The following is a 15,664-nucleotide window of genomic DNA, read 5'->3' as shown; positions in this document are numbered from 1 at the left end:
CCATGCGGAGCGCCAGCTGCCGAGCACCTAATCTATGTTTGTATTTTTCTGTTTTCGTTAGATAAATCAAGCAAAATTATTTTTTAAAGAATCACTGAACTTATCGAACTTGATTGCATCACACTAAACTCATGAATCTGTCAAAGTAACAACAATGAAAGTTACAAAATTGGAAACACACGGCTGCCCGAACATTCCGACCATAAACAACCAGTGCTAAAATTTTACTTAGTATTCATGTAACAAGCTCGAACAAGCAACGTGTAACAAGTTGGAAGCACACAAAAAGCAGGGCCTTCGGAAAACAGATGCCAAAGCCAAGGACAGGCGGAATCGCTGCTGACTTTACGGCCTGTCCTATGGGGCACTTGCCAAACAAACTTTTTGTTTTATCAAATTGGTAATTCTCATTTTTTGTTTTATTACCCCAAATCTCCGGAGATTTATGGCTGGCCGTTTTGAATTAATTTCGCATTCATAACAAACACTCGCGGATTTACGCTTAGTTTTAGTTGAGAGATTGAGTTAGAATTAATGTACATTGTGAGCTTCGATGAAGTGCAAAACATTGCCATAAATTAGACCCTCCTCAAAACGATAATTAGTTGACTATTACGTCTCTTGTTATCACTGACTTAGCAGAGTTATTAAACTATCCTGCAGCGCTTAATTTAGCATTGTTTGATGATAATTTATGGTGATGTTTAATTTTAACATTTAAATCTGATGATAATAATAAGTGATATGAAATGACAATCATTTTATTTAGTAGCAACTATTAATCAAATTGTTATTTAATTGTGGTTGATGTATTTAAATTAATACGGTTTCAAATATTTACTAGGTACCGTACCTATGGGGAAGACCTATGTCCAACAGTGGAAGTGCTACGTCTGATATGATGAAGACCTACACTTAAAAAATAACTGAAACCCATTTTCCAAGTCTATTCACTTGATTATAAAAGAAACATCAAAGAATACTATAATTACGACGTTATTTTGCTTTAGTAGGTACCTAATGAACAGTACCTAATAGGTTACTTTTATTACTATTCAATTTCCAAATTTAAACTTATAATAACTATATATCATTTAAGTGAATATTTTGAAAAAAACAAAACTCAAATGAGCACTTAATAATATGCAGGAATAAAAATCAATTATGGAGAGATGCAAAAAAAGGCGAAATGACAAAAATAAGTAAGATCGTATATAATATATAACACACGGGTACCGGTTACATAGATGCAACTATCGTAGCTACCTCAACAAAGGCTCTCAAAACAAGAAAGTTGGGAACATTCTATTGGGCAATAAAACAGTTTCAAGATTCTGATGGCACAAATAGATAGGTACCTACATAAGGTCGCATCCTTCCCCTGACTTAAGCTAACCGCACATACTCGTAGCTTAAGCGAGCCGTAATGAAGATTAATGACGATGAAACACATATTTGTTAGTGTAGACACTATTACGCTTACTAAATGCCACACTTAGCATTTGACTATAAATTGTTTTAAAATCGGTTGAAATTTGATTTTATTTTGTAATTGAAAATTCCTTGTATTCGTTATAAATGTTATAATGTTAAATAGGTACCTATCTAATTTTTGTTTTTGTCTCGACTAACAACTTGAACACTTTTCAAATAAAAACCGGCCAAGAGCATGTCGAGCACGTCCAAGATATATAGGGTTCCGTAGCCATTACGATAAAATGAATTCTCAAGAAAACTTAGCCCTTGTAGAAGTAGTTTTCCTTGTAAGTTTGGTATACTTACTACTAAATGTGTTTTATTTTTCTAAATTTTCAAACCAACAGTTTAGCAGTTGACGCTCGATTTTAATGATAATTTGTAAAGTTGAATATTTCGAAATTAGATAACTGGATCGAAAAATCGTCTTCACAACTCCGCAATACTTTTAAAAGACCTATTCAACGATACACTATTCATATTTTGTCGGCATAGTTGGTACCATTTCCGTATAAAGTTACAGCTTTCTAGCACTGATAGCTACTGAGCAAAGCCACGGACGGACAGACAGACATGGCGAAATTATAAGGGTTTCGTTTTTCCCATTTTGGCTATGGAACCCTAGAAAACTGGACAAGCATGGTTAATTAGTGTAGTTCATTGGTAGGACCTCTGCGAAGTAACGCCTCAAAAAAAGTACAGGGCTGTTAAGTTAAAAGATCCTAACCACCTGCCAAAATTGATCAAGATTGTATCTAGGTACCTACTTAAAACTATGTAGTTATCATTTAAATTAGAATTAATTTAGATCCTAGAAAGACTGATGGATTATGTTTAGTTGATACGCTTTCGCTTGGGGAATGCGGCATGTAAGATAAAAATAAATAATGTACGAGTATCAAGAACTAAGTTATACTTATAAACGTACACTCGATACCTGTGCTCGATCCCAAATATAGAGCATAATGGAAAAGGACAACAATTCAAACTTACATCAACTCGGCATTTGTATTCTTACGGCGTCCTCACGCGAAATCAACAAAGTCATAGGAAACTATCCTTATCCCGCGGAAGTGTCGCGTGTCCCTTTGTATCCCGTAACAGTTGTAATCGAGTGCCGAGTCCGCGGCTAACGACTGCTTGATTAGAAGTAAGCATTTAGACGGCGCGAGTGCCAGCGGAGGGAAAAATGGATCTGAGTCACGAGACTTCACCTTATGAAAAAAAAAAATTAAAAGTTTATATAGTGTAAAATGTGATATTGATTCTGATTCCATAAGTGGATGATTGTGAAACAATTATAACGAAATCGCTTTGTTGACAATTTATCTTAAATGGACTGGCATAGGGTATAAACAAACGGCAATGTGTCACGGTCCTTGTCATAATGTGTGTATGGCATATTTCGCGTTTCCTTTACTGCACCAAGAAAGCTTAGCGCAAGATTTATTGAAGAGCCAACCGGCACTCGATCTCTGCACTTGGTAAGCATGAAGTATGTTGGTAAAGAACCAAAGGACTTGTTTGAGAATTTACAGAGTCAAATAATGATAGAAAGAATTATCTATCCATCCTTTTTTTCCTTCAACAAAATTCCATAAACACAAATTAAAATACGACAATAATAAACAAAAATTAAAATCGTGTAGATAATTTAAGCAGAAAACAGTGCAATTAAAGATTCAATGTTGATTAGTTTTCAATTTCTATAAAAGCTTTGAGTTCACATCAATGGCGTAGCCCGCTTGCTATCGTTCAGTCCCGAAAATGCTGCAATTGCAATACTCGTTTTCGTTAATAACAACACCGCAAAACATAAGAACTACGAAACAATACGTGTTCCCATCCCAGCCAATATCAGCGTAGCTCCGTTCTCGTTGCGCAGCAATAATATCTAATCCACTTAACCATCCCTTATCGACGAAATCCATTTCATTACATCCCTTATAAACGGTGCATTAAATCCAGTAAAGCATCGGGAGCCTATAAACTAAAACATTGTTGCAAATTCGAAGCCCGAAATTACTTCTCAGTCTATACGGGCACGAGGCAGTTGAAATCATTTATCTAAAAGCCTCTCCCCTCTGTCATCAAAACTAAATCAAGTAGGGCGAGGAACATAAACTCGACCGCCCTTGCAGTTAGATAAAATGTAAAGGGAAGTTTGATTCACTCGTGTGACACCGTGCGCGTCACTTCCCTGTGAGCAGGTCCCTCCCCCGCGCGCCAGCCCTCTGCAACGACGTCTTTATGCCGAGCTATCTCTCTATTTGACTACGACTCATATCACATATCTCAGCGTAGAGGGTACTTAGTGGCACGATATTGGAAAACTCAAACCTCTCTTCAGATTTGTAAAGATCGGAACCCGTTCAATACGTACAATGAAATTTCTCGAATGTTATCAACGAAACACAAATAAACTCTCGATGTTGTCACCAAATCCAATTATGCTTTCGAAGCACCGACGAGCTAGGCTAACTGCAAATTAAATTTAAATTAGTTATTAAACGACTAACATCGAACCAGTATTGTGTTACAATATAAAAATTTGATTAATAATTTGACAGTTTATTATAACCGCTAAGCAGCAAATTACACTTTGAAAAAATACATTTGAAAGCATCTTTGCGGGCAAATATCGTCGACGGGGTCCGAGGTGGGGGTTCATTTCGAGATGAGCGGCAGACTTGGGCGCGGGCGCGGCGCTGCCAGCATCTGGGCCGGTAATTAAGCGCATCTGCCTACGTTCAATTTTGAAACGCGGTAGATGAAAGTTGCCCCTCGCGCCTTCGGGTCCATTCGAGAGGGTACAGCAAATTGCTAAACTTTCAATTAAAGAGTTGTTATTCAAACCGCTTCCGGTTCCTCAGCGGAATTATATTTTATTTCACAACGCGGAACTTGTTTCTCATTTCACTCAGCAACAGTTTTGAGATTTCACAACGGGGGTAGGCGTGGGAATCTATTAACAACTGTCTAATTTTCTTCATTTCTCAAATAGCTTTCAAGTGAGCGCAAATCGATATAATTTCTAAATTAATACCTGCCTGCCTGGTCCGCCTCGACATTCAGATAACTAAGTGTAACAGACCGATTTTAATGTGTACTTTTGTTTCAGGAGTGAGGGTCCGCGGTGCGCTTTCAGCTCAATGCGCGTCTGGATAGGGGGGAGGGAGCATGCTGGTGCACCTCTTGGTACTTAGCACCGCCCTCGCGGCAGCTAACACCGGCAAACACGGTGAGTCTGCCCTATCGTCGTTTTATCACGTAACCCACCGAAATGTTTTGCTCCATGAAGGAAGCCAGATATAAACAGCACAACGTAACTTTATACCATAAATCGTTATCATCAAATTTAACATCTTCAAGGCGCGGCCTGGATAAAGTCGAACTCGGCCCCCCTGTTTGCGTAATAATAATACCAAGTTGCTAAGTTGAGAAAATTTCCGTGTAAAATTTGCGTAAACCTTGCGGAGCTTGTTCACTTTTTCTGACTTTTCTTTAGATTATCCCTCACGCGGTTAGGCCGTAACTCAATTTATTAAAGCGAACGTTTTTCATTTATCTGGCCCTTCAATAATTTACTTTAAATAAAATTACGCAAAGAAAAATATAAACTTCGAATTTGAATTAACCCGTCCAGCGGAAACTTGTAACAAAGTTAGGTTAATTGCCAAATCTACCGCGGAAACTTTGGACAAAACAACAGTATTGAATTTCAATAAATTAAGTTGAAAGAACGATGACTTAAAAGACATTGTTATTGTCAGAGGAATACAAACAGACTATGGTCAGCGGTCATTGGCAGCTGGACTTCTACATTATACAAAACGAATTCTGTTTTCACTTGAACCGTGAACCCGTCCAGCGGAAACTTCAAAACAACAGTATTGAATTTCAATAAATTAAGTTGAGAGAACGATGACTTAAAAAACATTGTTATTGTCAGAGGAATACAAACAGACTATGGTCAGCGGTCATTGGCAGCTGGACTTCTACATTATCCAAAACGAACTCTGTTTCCACTTGAACCGTGATACCGTCCAGCGGAAACTTGTAACAAAGTTAGGTTAATTGCCAATATCTACCGCGGAAACTTTGGACAAAACAACAGTATTGAATTTCAATAAATTAAGTTGAAAGAACGATGACTTAAAAGACATTGTTATTGTCAGAGGAATACAAACAGACTATGGTCAGCGGTCATTGGCAGCTGGACTTCTACATTATACAAAACGAATTCTGTTTTCACTTGAACCGTGAACCCGTCCAGCGGAAACTTGTAACAAAGTTAGGTTAATTGCCAATATCTACCGCGGAAACTTTGGACAAAACAACAGTATTGAATTTCAATAAATTAAGTTGAAAGAACGATGACTTAAAAGACATTGTTATTGTCAGAGGAATACAAACAGACTATGGTCAGCGGTCATTGGCAGCTGGACTTCTACATTATCCAAAACGAACTCTGTTTTCACTTGAACCGTGATACCGTCCAGCGGAAACTTGTAACAAAGTTAGGTTAATTGCCAATATCTACCGCGGAAACTTTGGACAAAACAACAGTATTGAATTTCAATAAATTAAGTTGAAAGAACGATGACTTAAAAGACATTGTTATTGTCAGAGGAATACAAACAGACTATGGTCAGCGGTCATTGGCAGCTGGACTTCTAGATTATCCAAAACGAACTCTGTTTTCAGTTCAAACTATGGTAATTTAACCAAAATACTACATGACTCCGCATTGAACGGAACATTCCAAAAGGGACAAAAATAAAGAAGCGTTGTGTCTGTGAACTAAGAACTGAATCCCTCGAGGTTTATGTCTTTTCGGATCAGGCGGCTTACCGGCGGAGGCGCAAGGAAAACTCCTTTCTCTCATAAATATTTACTTTATGAAATAACGCGCCCCGAGTTTACCTTAGTCTCACATGCCGGCTGGACGCAGGTGATAACTCGATGCGACGAAAAAAACAAAAAATGTTATTACGTTACCTTTTTATTTCTGTTTAGAAATAATCCGGCTTCATAAACATAAATATCACAGGACAGTTGGCCAGAATAGCATTATTTTCTTCCGAGTTGAAAGATCATTATACTGAAAGTTACTTACCTACTTACAGCGATTTATTCTGTTTGCAGCGGTAGGGTACCCTACTCTTTTATTATAAAATTTTGGGTATGAACTCATTAAAACGTAAGCACCGTAACTAAATTAAAAATAACTACTCAGCTTTGGAGCAAATTAAATTCACTATTTAAGTTATTCTGGCTTCATTTAAAATTCTCTGTAGTATTTCGGACGACCTTCAGCTACTAATTATTAAATATCTCAGACCAGATGTTGCTATGGTGACTAGATTATTCTGGCTGTTACTATTATGTAACTATTAATATGTTAATGTAAAATTTACAGTCACGCTTTTATATATCCGTCGTGTATTAAAAAAAAACAGCCAAGTGCGAGTCGGACTCGCGCACATTTATTTACGTTATATAATTTCTTCTTTTGGTCACCGACTTACAATGTGTACCAAATTTCAACTACTGGACAGTAGTTTCGGAAAAAATCGGCTGTGACAGATAACCTATAGGGGTTCTATTTTTCATCGCCACGTTTTTAGGGTTCCGTACTTATGTAAACAGCGGTACCCTATAACCAAGTCTACGCTTAAGTTATATTTACGTCATATGCTTTGCCTGGAATATGCCAGCTGTCCATCGAACTTAGGATGATAGTGCAAAACCATATTAAAATGAAAAGTACTTATAGAGCAGACTGAATAAAAGGCTATTACGTTACGAAATGCCTGAAAAACAACATTTTGTGGTAAATTAACTGTGTGTTAAATTAATTATGTGGCGAACACACAATATTTTTGTGTTAGACTCAGAAAGTCCTTTAAAAGTTAAAAATTAGAAAATAAAATAATCCGTAAAATTACTTTCAAACTTGTTTCGAAGTTAATCTTAACTGTAATCAATACCTACCCTTCATACTTTCTTATTTTAGTAGAATAAAATGAAAATAAAACAGACAATGTTTAAAGAAATCTGTTTTACATATACTCCATAGATAATCATAGAATGTATTGCGTTGGACTAAGCAATAACAATACATTTTCATGAACACAAACACTTATCACGGTCGGGTCACCACTACGCTTGACACCTGCGACGCAGCGAGCGTGTTCTCTGTTCATTCGTGGTCAATATGCTCTCAGCGCAGCGGTTACCTCGATGCACATGCAATGAACAGGGAAAATGCTCAACGATCGTCAGTAACACATTCTACGCACTCCTGCTAAATGATCTTCGAGTGACGTGTTGGTGGTGAGTTCAAGATACGTGGGTTTGAAGATAGGTTTTATGACAGTTCGAGTTCGAGTGTTGCATTTTCCTTAGATATTTAATTTTACAATTTACAACCAAGATACATTACAGATAACTTTGTAACAATAATATGTTGTAACTACGCATGCACTAATCTTATCTAAACCTGCTTTTTTAAAATTTAGGTAGTTTATTAGAGAAAACACATATTAAGTAAAAATAGCCATAAATAAGACTTAAATATAAACTAACTACCTAACTCAAAAACTTAAAATTACCTACTAACTTAAATTTAAATCGGCTTTGTGTGATAATGAATTCCTATCATTCAATTTTCCGTGAATTTCGTACCCAGAAAATGAACAAATCGAATAATCTGTAATTTAGGGGAACTAAATCGTCTTGGAATGAAAACTACCGTGATACGCAAACATACTTAATTATTAAAATAAGTGTACCCCTAATATACTTGAGGGGTAGCCCCCAGCTAGGAAACTGTTTGCGTACTGCGCCGGTGGTTAGAATGGACGAAACTTTAGAGAATGGTGTGGTTAGTGTAGTGTGCGTGCAACTGACAATAATTGTGATGAAGATGAAGGTACTTAGGTACTTTTTGGCCGCGGCGGTTGCGCCGAGTAGCCGAATAGCAAGAGCGCTAGCGCGCAGTTTGGTTTTCACGAGTGGTTTTCTTTTTGAGCTTACCTTGAGAAGGAGCCACGGATTGGCCCGACACATGTTGCCCGTACCTGAACCTGGATTATACGTGGGTGACCCGCATTACTAATTTATTTTTTGTTAAGTATGTAAATAATATCTATCGTAATAAGCAAACACTTTATTCCTGTTGATTAGAGCAATGTTCTAAAATTAAATTAAACTTTGATAAAATACCGGATTAAATATTTAGTGTTCAGACGCAAAATAATGGTTTGTCTTTAGTTTCAGTTAGGTACTTTATTAAAGAAAATGGCTGCACAATTTAAACTAACACTATTAATCTCTAGAAACATGCTAAAACCTATCGAACACATATTACAATCAGTAGTATTTTAAAGCGAATCTTACCTAATAACATTTCAGATGCAATAATAACCAAAACGGAATTCCCAAAAATTAAATGTCACCGCAAAATATACGTACTTTCATCGCCTTTGGCGTCACAAACTATTAAATCCCGATACATTTTAATAAACAAAGAGCCTGCACACCGATCGTCATTAATAGCCACTCGAACAAACAGCACGTTCACGAAGTAAACCTCTCGATTACGCTTTCCAGTCAGGTACGAAAAATTTAAAGGGGGGGAAAATTTAATTAATTGGCCGATCATGACTGAGTTAATACAATATTCATCGAATTCAGGCCGAATGATGCGAACCAGTGGCGTATAAAACATTCACACGGAACGCTTGAACGGTGTCCATCCGTGGGCATCTAGGCAGTACCGTGAAAAGTTACATCCAATTAGTGGAAATCGATGACGCGAGTACTCTGCCCGCGCGAGTGAATTTGACAACCGCCTGTCATGGTTTAAAATTCAAATTATCCCACGCACCGGTTCAGGCGCAGCGTTGCATGGCTTGCTTTATCAGCGTGCAGTCAACAACCGCACTAAATTGAGTAAACTTTGTAAACATTTTATAAATTTACTATGGAAATTACCAAACTTTTAATCACGGTTTTGTTTGAAGTTCCTTCGCTGACAGAGGTTGTCTTCACATACTCGTAAATTTAATATTCTCGAACTGGAATTTATAGGTAATTACAGATCTTAATCTCTCGTGGTTTCCATTCAACAATATCTATTTTTTGCCATTTTCTTTAATACAAAGAAATGTCTGGTGTTTTATTTAATAATCATTTTTTGCAACAAAATAAACAATACTTTCCAACTCGCAAAATTGTGAATTCAGATTTAATTTATAAAAAAAAATAACAAAGACTGTATGAATATTATTTGTTATTTGGATATTCAAATAAAAACAGCCTGATTGTGTGCAAAATTTAATTTTCGTCGCCACGTCAACCTATAAACACTGATTGTACAAGCGGAGCTCGTCGAGCGGCAAATTCTAAGGAATCGTTATGGAAGTAGTAAAGGAAAAGAACCCCGTTAAAATAACGTCTTTCATCACAATAACATGACTGTGTTTTTTACCATTAGAGTATTATTTTTCAGAAGATCTTTTTTGTTTTTTACCTCCAAAGTCAAACAATAATATATCTACTGTTTTGTTACAATACCTACATAATTTAACGCTCATTGTATATTAACGGCACGTTAAGCGTTAACATAGTTTTTCATTAAAACTTTTCGGAATCTTATATTGACTTATAGAAAATTTCATTCAATTGGGGGCGGCAGACGTGAACTTGCCTTCGAAATCCAAAAGCTTAATGGTTACTTGACCTGAAATGTATATTTCAGAACTAAATTATTGTTATTATTATTTTAAAATTTATGACGGTGGAAGCATTCTACACTTCCACTGAACGTAGATGTAGTTTAGATATAGTTAGTGTTTAGTATTGTAACTAAGGGACCCCATACATCCCTGTATTTTTATTATTATTATATTTTGTTTTTTTTTTCTTTAATTATATAATATAGTTTTTAAGTATTTTATTTGTAATTATATTATTATGAAAAAATTACTTTCTGCCAAGTTTCTTGCGGCGCATTCTTCTTGGCAATGATGGTCTTTCCGAAAGCGCTGGTAGTTTAAAAAATGACGTGTAAAAGTGCCCATTGCGGCCTATTTACTGAATAAATCATTTGAATTTGAATTTGAATTAAAACGTTTTGATGTTATAAATAATTACAAAACCGGCCAAGAGCGTGTCGGACACGCCCAAAATAGGGTTCCGTAGCCATTACGAAAACATTAAGTAATATTTTTCTAAGGATTTTGTATTTTATACGGAATCTTCCAAGTTTAGGTATATTTTATACCTTAGGCTGCTATTTACTCACAAACTACTAAAAATTCTCAAGCAAACTTGGCCGCTATAGTTTTCTTTGAAAGTTTGATATACTTACTACCATCCTGATTTTTTTCAAATTTTTCCACCACCGGTTTAGATTTTAGAGGGGGGGACGCTAGATTTAAATGAAAATTTGCACTTTAAAGTTGAATATTTCGCAAACATATCACTAAATCGAAAAATCGTCTGAGCAAACCCCTAATGGTTTTAAAATACCTATCCAACGATACCCCACACTATAGGGTTGGATGAGAAAAAAAAATCACCCCCACTTTACGTCTATGGGAGGAACCCTAAAAAAAATTTTTTTTTTACTTTTAATTGTACCATTTTGTCGGCATAGTTTACCTATATATCCGTGCAAAATTACAACTTTCTAGCATTGATAGTCCCTGAGCCAAGCCGCGGACGGACAGACAGACAGACAGACAGACATGGCGAAACTATAAGGGTTCCGTTTTTGCCATTTTGGCTCCGGAACCCTAAAAATGGGGTGTTTCTTAATGAGTTTGAGTTTTTAAGAAAATTTGACCTGTGAGGGGATGATATATGGGATGAAAATTTATATGGAAGGTCGTCATTATCGAAGATAAATCGATGAATCTTTATTAAACTTGCCATTTTGGGCACGTGATAAGAGATAAATAGATATTTGTTTGCGCGTTTTTTAAATTTTTTCCTGTGAGGGGGTGAAATAGGGGATGAAAGTTTATATGGAAGATCATCATTGTCGAAGATAAATCGATGGTTCTTTATGAAACTTGGCATTTGGGCACGTAATAAGAGATAAATAGATATTTATTCGCTCGTTTTTTTTATATTTTTTCCTGTGAGGGGTGAAATAGGGGATGAAACTTTATATGGAAGATCGTCATTGTCGATAGTTCTTTATGAAACTTGGCATTTGGGCACTTATAAGAAATAAATAGATATTTGTTCAAGCATTTTTGAAAATTTTACCTGCGAGGTGATGTTAGCAGAGGGGATGATGCAGTGTTAGCAGAGTCTTCTCAGCTCAAGCAAAATGTACGCTATGTGGGTTCATTTTAGATGGCTTATTGACATAGACAGTCAGACATGAAAAAATTGTAATTTTCATGGAAACACCTTTTTAATGACTGTAGGTTTTGATTGCCTTGAAAGTTTGTTTTTTTCTGACTATTGACCTGTGTTTAGGGTTTCAATTTCAACTCGATACCGATACTCCGCGCGTTTACGAGATAAAGGGTCTTGACTATAAGGGTTCAATTTTTTCCTTTTGAGCTGCGGAACTCTAAAAAACATTTGTTCAGGCGCTTTTCAAATTTCGCTCTATTTACTTGAAAATATGGGCATGAAAGTTCTTAAGGAATTCCAAAAAAAATTATATAATTATATTTATCGGAAATATGTGTAGCTTTGCTTAGTAAAAATGCCGTCTAAATTATTATATTTTTTCCAAAGAACATGGATGGATGGATGGATGGATGGAAGAACAAAAAAAATAGTTTATATTTATAGCAATATTTTAAAATAGATTAAGTATTTTCAGTAAACCGTAGAAGTTTCTATGTGCTATTATTGGCAAAATAGGTATCCTAAATAAATTAGATACTTCCCAAAGTTACTATGCCGCGCGGACGAAGTCGCGGGCAAAAGCTAGTGATATATATTTTCAATAATTATTTTTGAATTCCACATAAAAGCAGTCGTTTTTATTTATTTTATCACTAACTTTCGGCTTCGGCCCAGTTCCAGTTTTTTTATTTTATTTAGCACACACAATCCCTGTCCTGACAACGAACACAATTAAAAATTATTACCCAATTTGATGTCGTCTTTTGGAATTTATGCGCGTACAAAGTCAAAGTCAAAATATCTCTATTCTATATCTGTACTGTACATACTTTTATAGTTAGTTTCAACATGATGAATGAAAATGATAAAACTCAATAGTCATGTTGACTGTTTTATTTTAAAACCACAGATTCAACCCACAAAACATAAGCTACACTGCTGCCATCTATCTTGCTATTATACAACACATACATTTCGGCGATTCATTTTTACTTTATATATACCTACAGGGTAAAAAAACTAGCGGGTTAATAATTAAAGCATAGATCGTACTCGTCAAACTAAACAACATTACTTCAGCGACTTTTAAAAATAATGAGTATTTTAATTTTTATTACACTTTACTTCGTTTATTCGAAGAAGCAATGTAAAACAAAATGTTGGATATTTGTAGCATGACAGGCGACGGACCCCAGGGTCTAGGATGGCGTACATTGAATTTACGATTAAGTTTTAGAAAAAAGAAACAAAAGTTAAGTTTTGATTTTTAATTAAGTGGGGCCATGATGATCCAATTACCGGTGACCTCTAGAACCTCTGCTTTTAATATTATCCCCGGTTCTGGGCCACACATTGTACATAGATAAAATGAATAATATTAAAACATTTTTCCAAAAGCTCTACCATGCTTAGTCTTTCCTGTATCAGCCTAACCTATATCCTTTAACAATTAAAAGAAGAAGACTGCTTAGTTCTCCAGCATTAAACTATTTGAGATCCGCTGTTTTTTTTCCATATTCACACTTTGAAACGGGTCAACACCGTTTTAATTAAGTACGATTTTTAAGCGCAAAAGGAAGTTGCAAAGAAAATTGTACAACCTAATCTCGCAGTAATTCGTAAAATTCTAACTTACATTACAGAATTATACTAACCATACAACCAGTAACAAATGATATAATTAAGTCACTTGGTTGTAGAGTCAGCCACGGGAAAATTCGTATTTCCTGACTAATCCATATTAATATTATAAATACGAAAGTGTGTGTGTTTGTATGTTTTTCCGTCTTTCACGTCGAAACGGAGTGATTATTGGCATCGTGATTTTATGGGTCGTAGAGTGACTTATGCTACTTTTTATCCCGGAAAAATGCACAGTTCCCGAGGGAGCAGCGCGCGATAACCAAATTCCACGCGGGCGAAGCTGCGGGAAGAAGCTAGTACAATATATAAATAATAAGTTATTGATGAAAATTTCATTTTTAATAGAAGTTTTTTTGACGGTACTTTTTGTTGACTTGTACTTGCATTGTCACCTAAACTTCATTTGCATACCAAATTTCAAGTCGATGCCATTAACCGTTGAAGAGTTCCGTCCTGCGGAGACGATCCTAGCTGGACTACCAAGATGTCACTACCAGATTACTGTATTGTCACAAAATTTACATAAGTACCTATGCCAAATTTCAAAACATTCCGACTACTCGAAGTTGGTCGAATTTAACTTGCAAGATTTTACTACAGAGATACAACGGGACCAGTAAAACTAAATAAAAACTTGTTAAAAACACTGTTTCAGTTTTACGTTAATGAGGAGGGGGCCCTTACAAATTGACTTAAGCAGGCGAGTTGCCAACAATCGAAAATCTCATCTAGTTAGTAGAAATTTGAATTATCCGCTCTTGACCCTGTCCGTTTTTACCCCAACATACTTTACTTACTTTTAACAAGGTCATGGTGTACCTTTCTTAAAAGCATGCACACTAAGGTTTCGTAGGTACCTCAAACGGAAAAACGGAACCCTTATAAATCACTTCGTTGTCTGTCTGTCAAGTTTTGACAGTCGCAAGTAAATCAAATCGTATTGGGTAAGTACTTTCTTTTAACCAAAATTCCTGTGGCAAAAAACAAGATCCTTACAATACAACACAATCAAATCATTAGTTAAAATATATTTTGAAAAATCGTTTTTTTTTCGATAATAAAAGTGTAAAGAAAAAAAAAGACATTTTGTTCACATTCACGAAGACACACAAATACAACAAAATAAAAAAAAATGGAACCGACTATAAAACCCTTGAAAATATTTTTCTAGCACTAGGTACCTACTAGCTCGAAGTCGGTGCCTCAGCAAGCAGGAATGGAACAATAGTCGTCTACCTCACCTACATACTATGGGTTTCAATCCATCCTGCTGGGTCGTGCTGAGACACCGACTTCGAGCTAAGTAGTAGGTACCTAGTGCTAGAGAAATATTTTCAAGGATTTTATAGTCGGTTCCATTTTTTGCTATTTTTTTAATTTTTTGGCGTCGGTTTAACTTTTTGTTAAAAAATTTCTTTATTTCTCACTTTTTAGTGATTTGTAGCCAAAGTACATCTTACAACGATTCCATGAAGCCCAAACACGGCTTAGTTACGTTGTTTTATAACAGAGTTCCGTTGCGTACCTTCCGGCTTCAGCATCAGTTCAATTCGAAAGAATCCTTAACTTAAAGCTCCTTCTTAGTCGCTTATCTAGGTATATTAATAATGATCGTTTATAGACGAGCGAGCATTATTTACTTAGCTTTGACGAGTTCCATTGGTCATCTACGGTCTTCTTCATCAGGTCCAGTTTACCAAATTATACTTTCTGAATGTAAATGCTTATCTTAATGCTAAAAATGCCAAAATCGCCATAGGTGTGCTTATAAAATTTGAGGTTTGCCCTCGTTTTTCTTAGGATTCCATCATCAGATCTTGATTTGGTGACATGGGACCACCTCAGAAGAGTACCCTTTCGAATAAAAAAAGAATTTTGAAAATTGGTCCATAATTGACTGAGTAATTGGCGAACATACATAAAAAAAAAGTACAAACATTGGAACATAGAACCTCCTCCTTTTTTGAAATCGGTTAAAAAACAATAAACGACTAACACAAATAATACAAAAAAATACAGAAATTGGATGCAAACAGAGATTGCGACTCAACAAGTCATACATTTTTTTTTTTTTTTATACGACTGGATGGCAAACGAGCAAGTGGGTCTCCTGATGGTAAGAGATCACCACGCGCATAAACATCTGCAACACCAGGGGTATTGC

At 35.9% G+C, this 15,664-nt stretch overlaps 1 protein-coding gene across 1 annotated transcript in view; it reads left to right on the top strand.

Moving 5' to 3' along the window:
• Positions 1-15,664, top strand: part of LOC141437923 (lachesin-like) — a 78,767-nt gene that overhangs the window by 17,085 nt on the left and 46,018 nt on the right. Inside the window, exon 2 of the mRNA XM_074101505.1 lies at positions 4,598-4,717. Coding sequence (XP_073957606.1) covers positions 4,657-4,717 — 61 coding nt within the window. The 5' untranslated portion in view covers positions 4,598-4,656. The remainder of the gene's footprint in view (positions 1-4,597; positions 4,718-15,664) is intronic.

This window comes from Choristoneura fumiferana, chromosome 18, assembly GCF_025370935.1.
Source record: "Choristoneura fumiferana chromosome 18, NRCan_CFum_1, whole genome shotgun sequence".
Taxonomy (NCBI): Eukaryota; Metazoa; Arthropoda; class Insecta; order Lepidoptera; family Tortricidae; genus Choristoneura; species Choristoneura fumiferana.
Note: the sequence above shows the minus strand (reverse complement) of the source record. Positions and strands in the feature narration are given on the sequence as shown.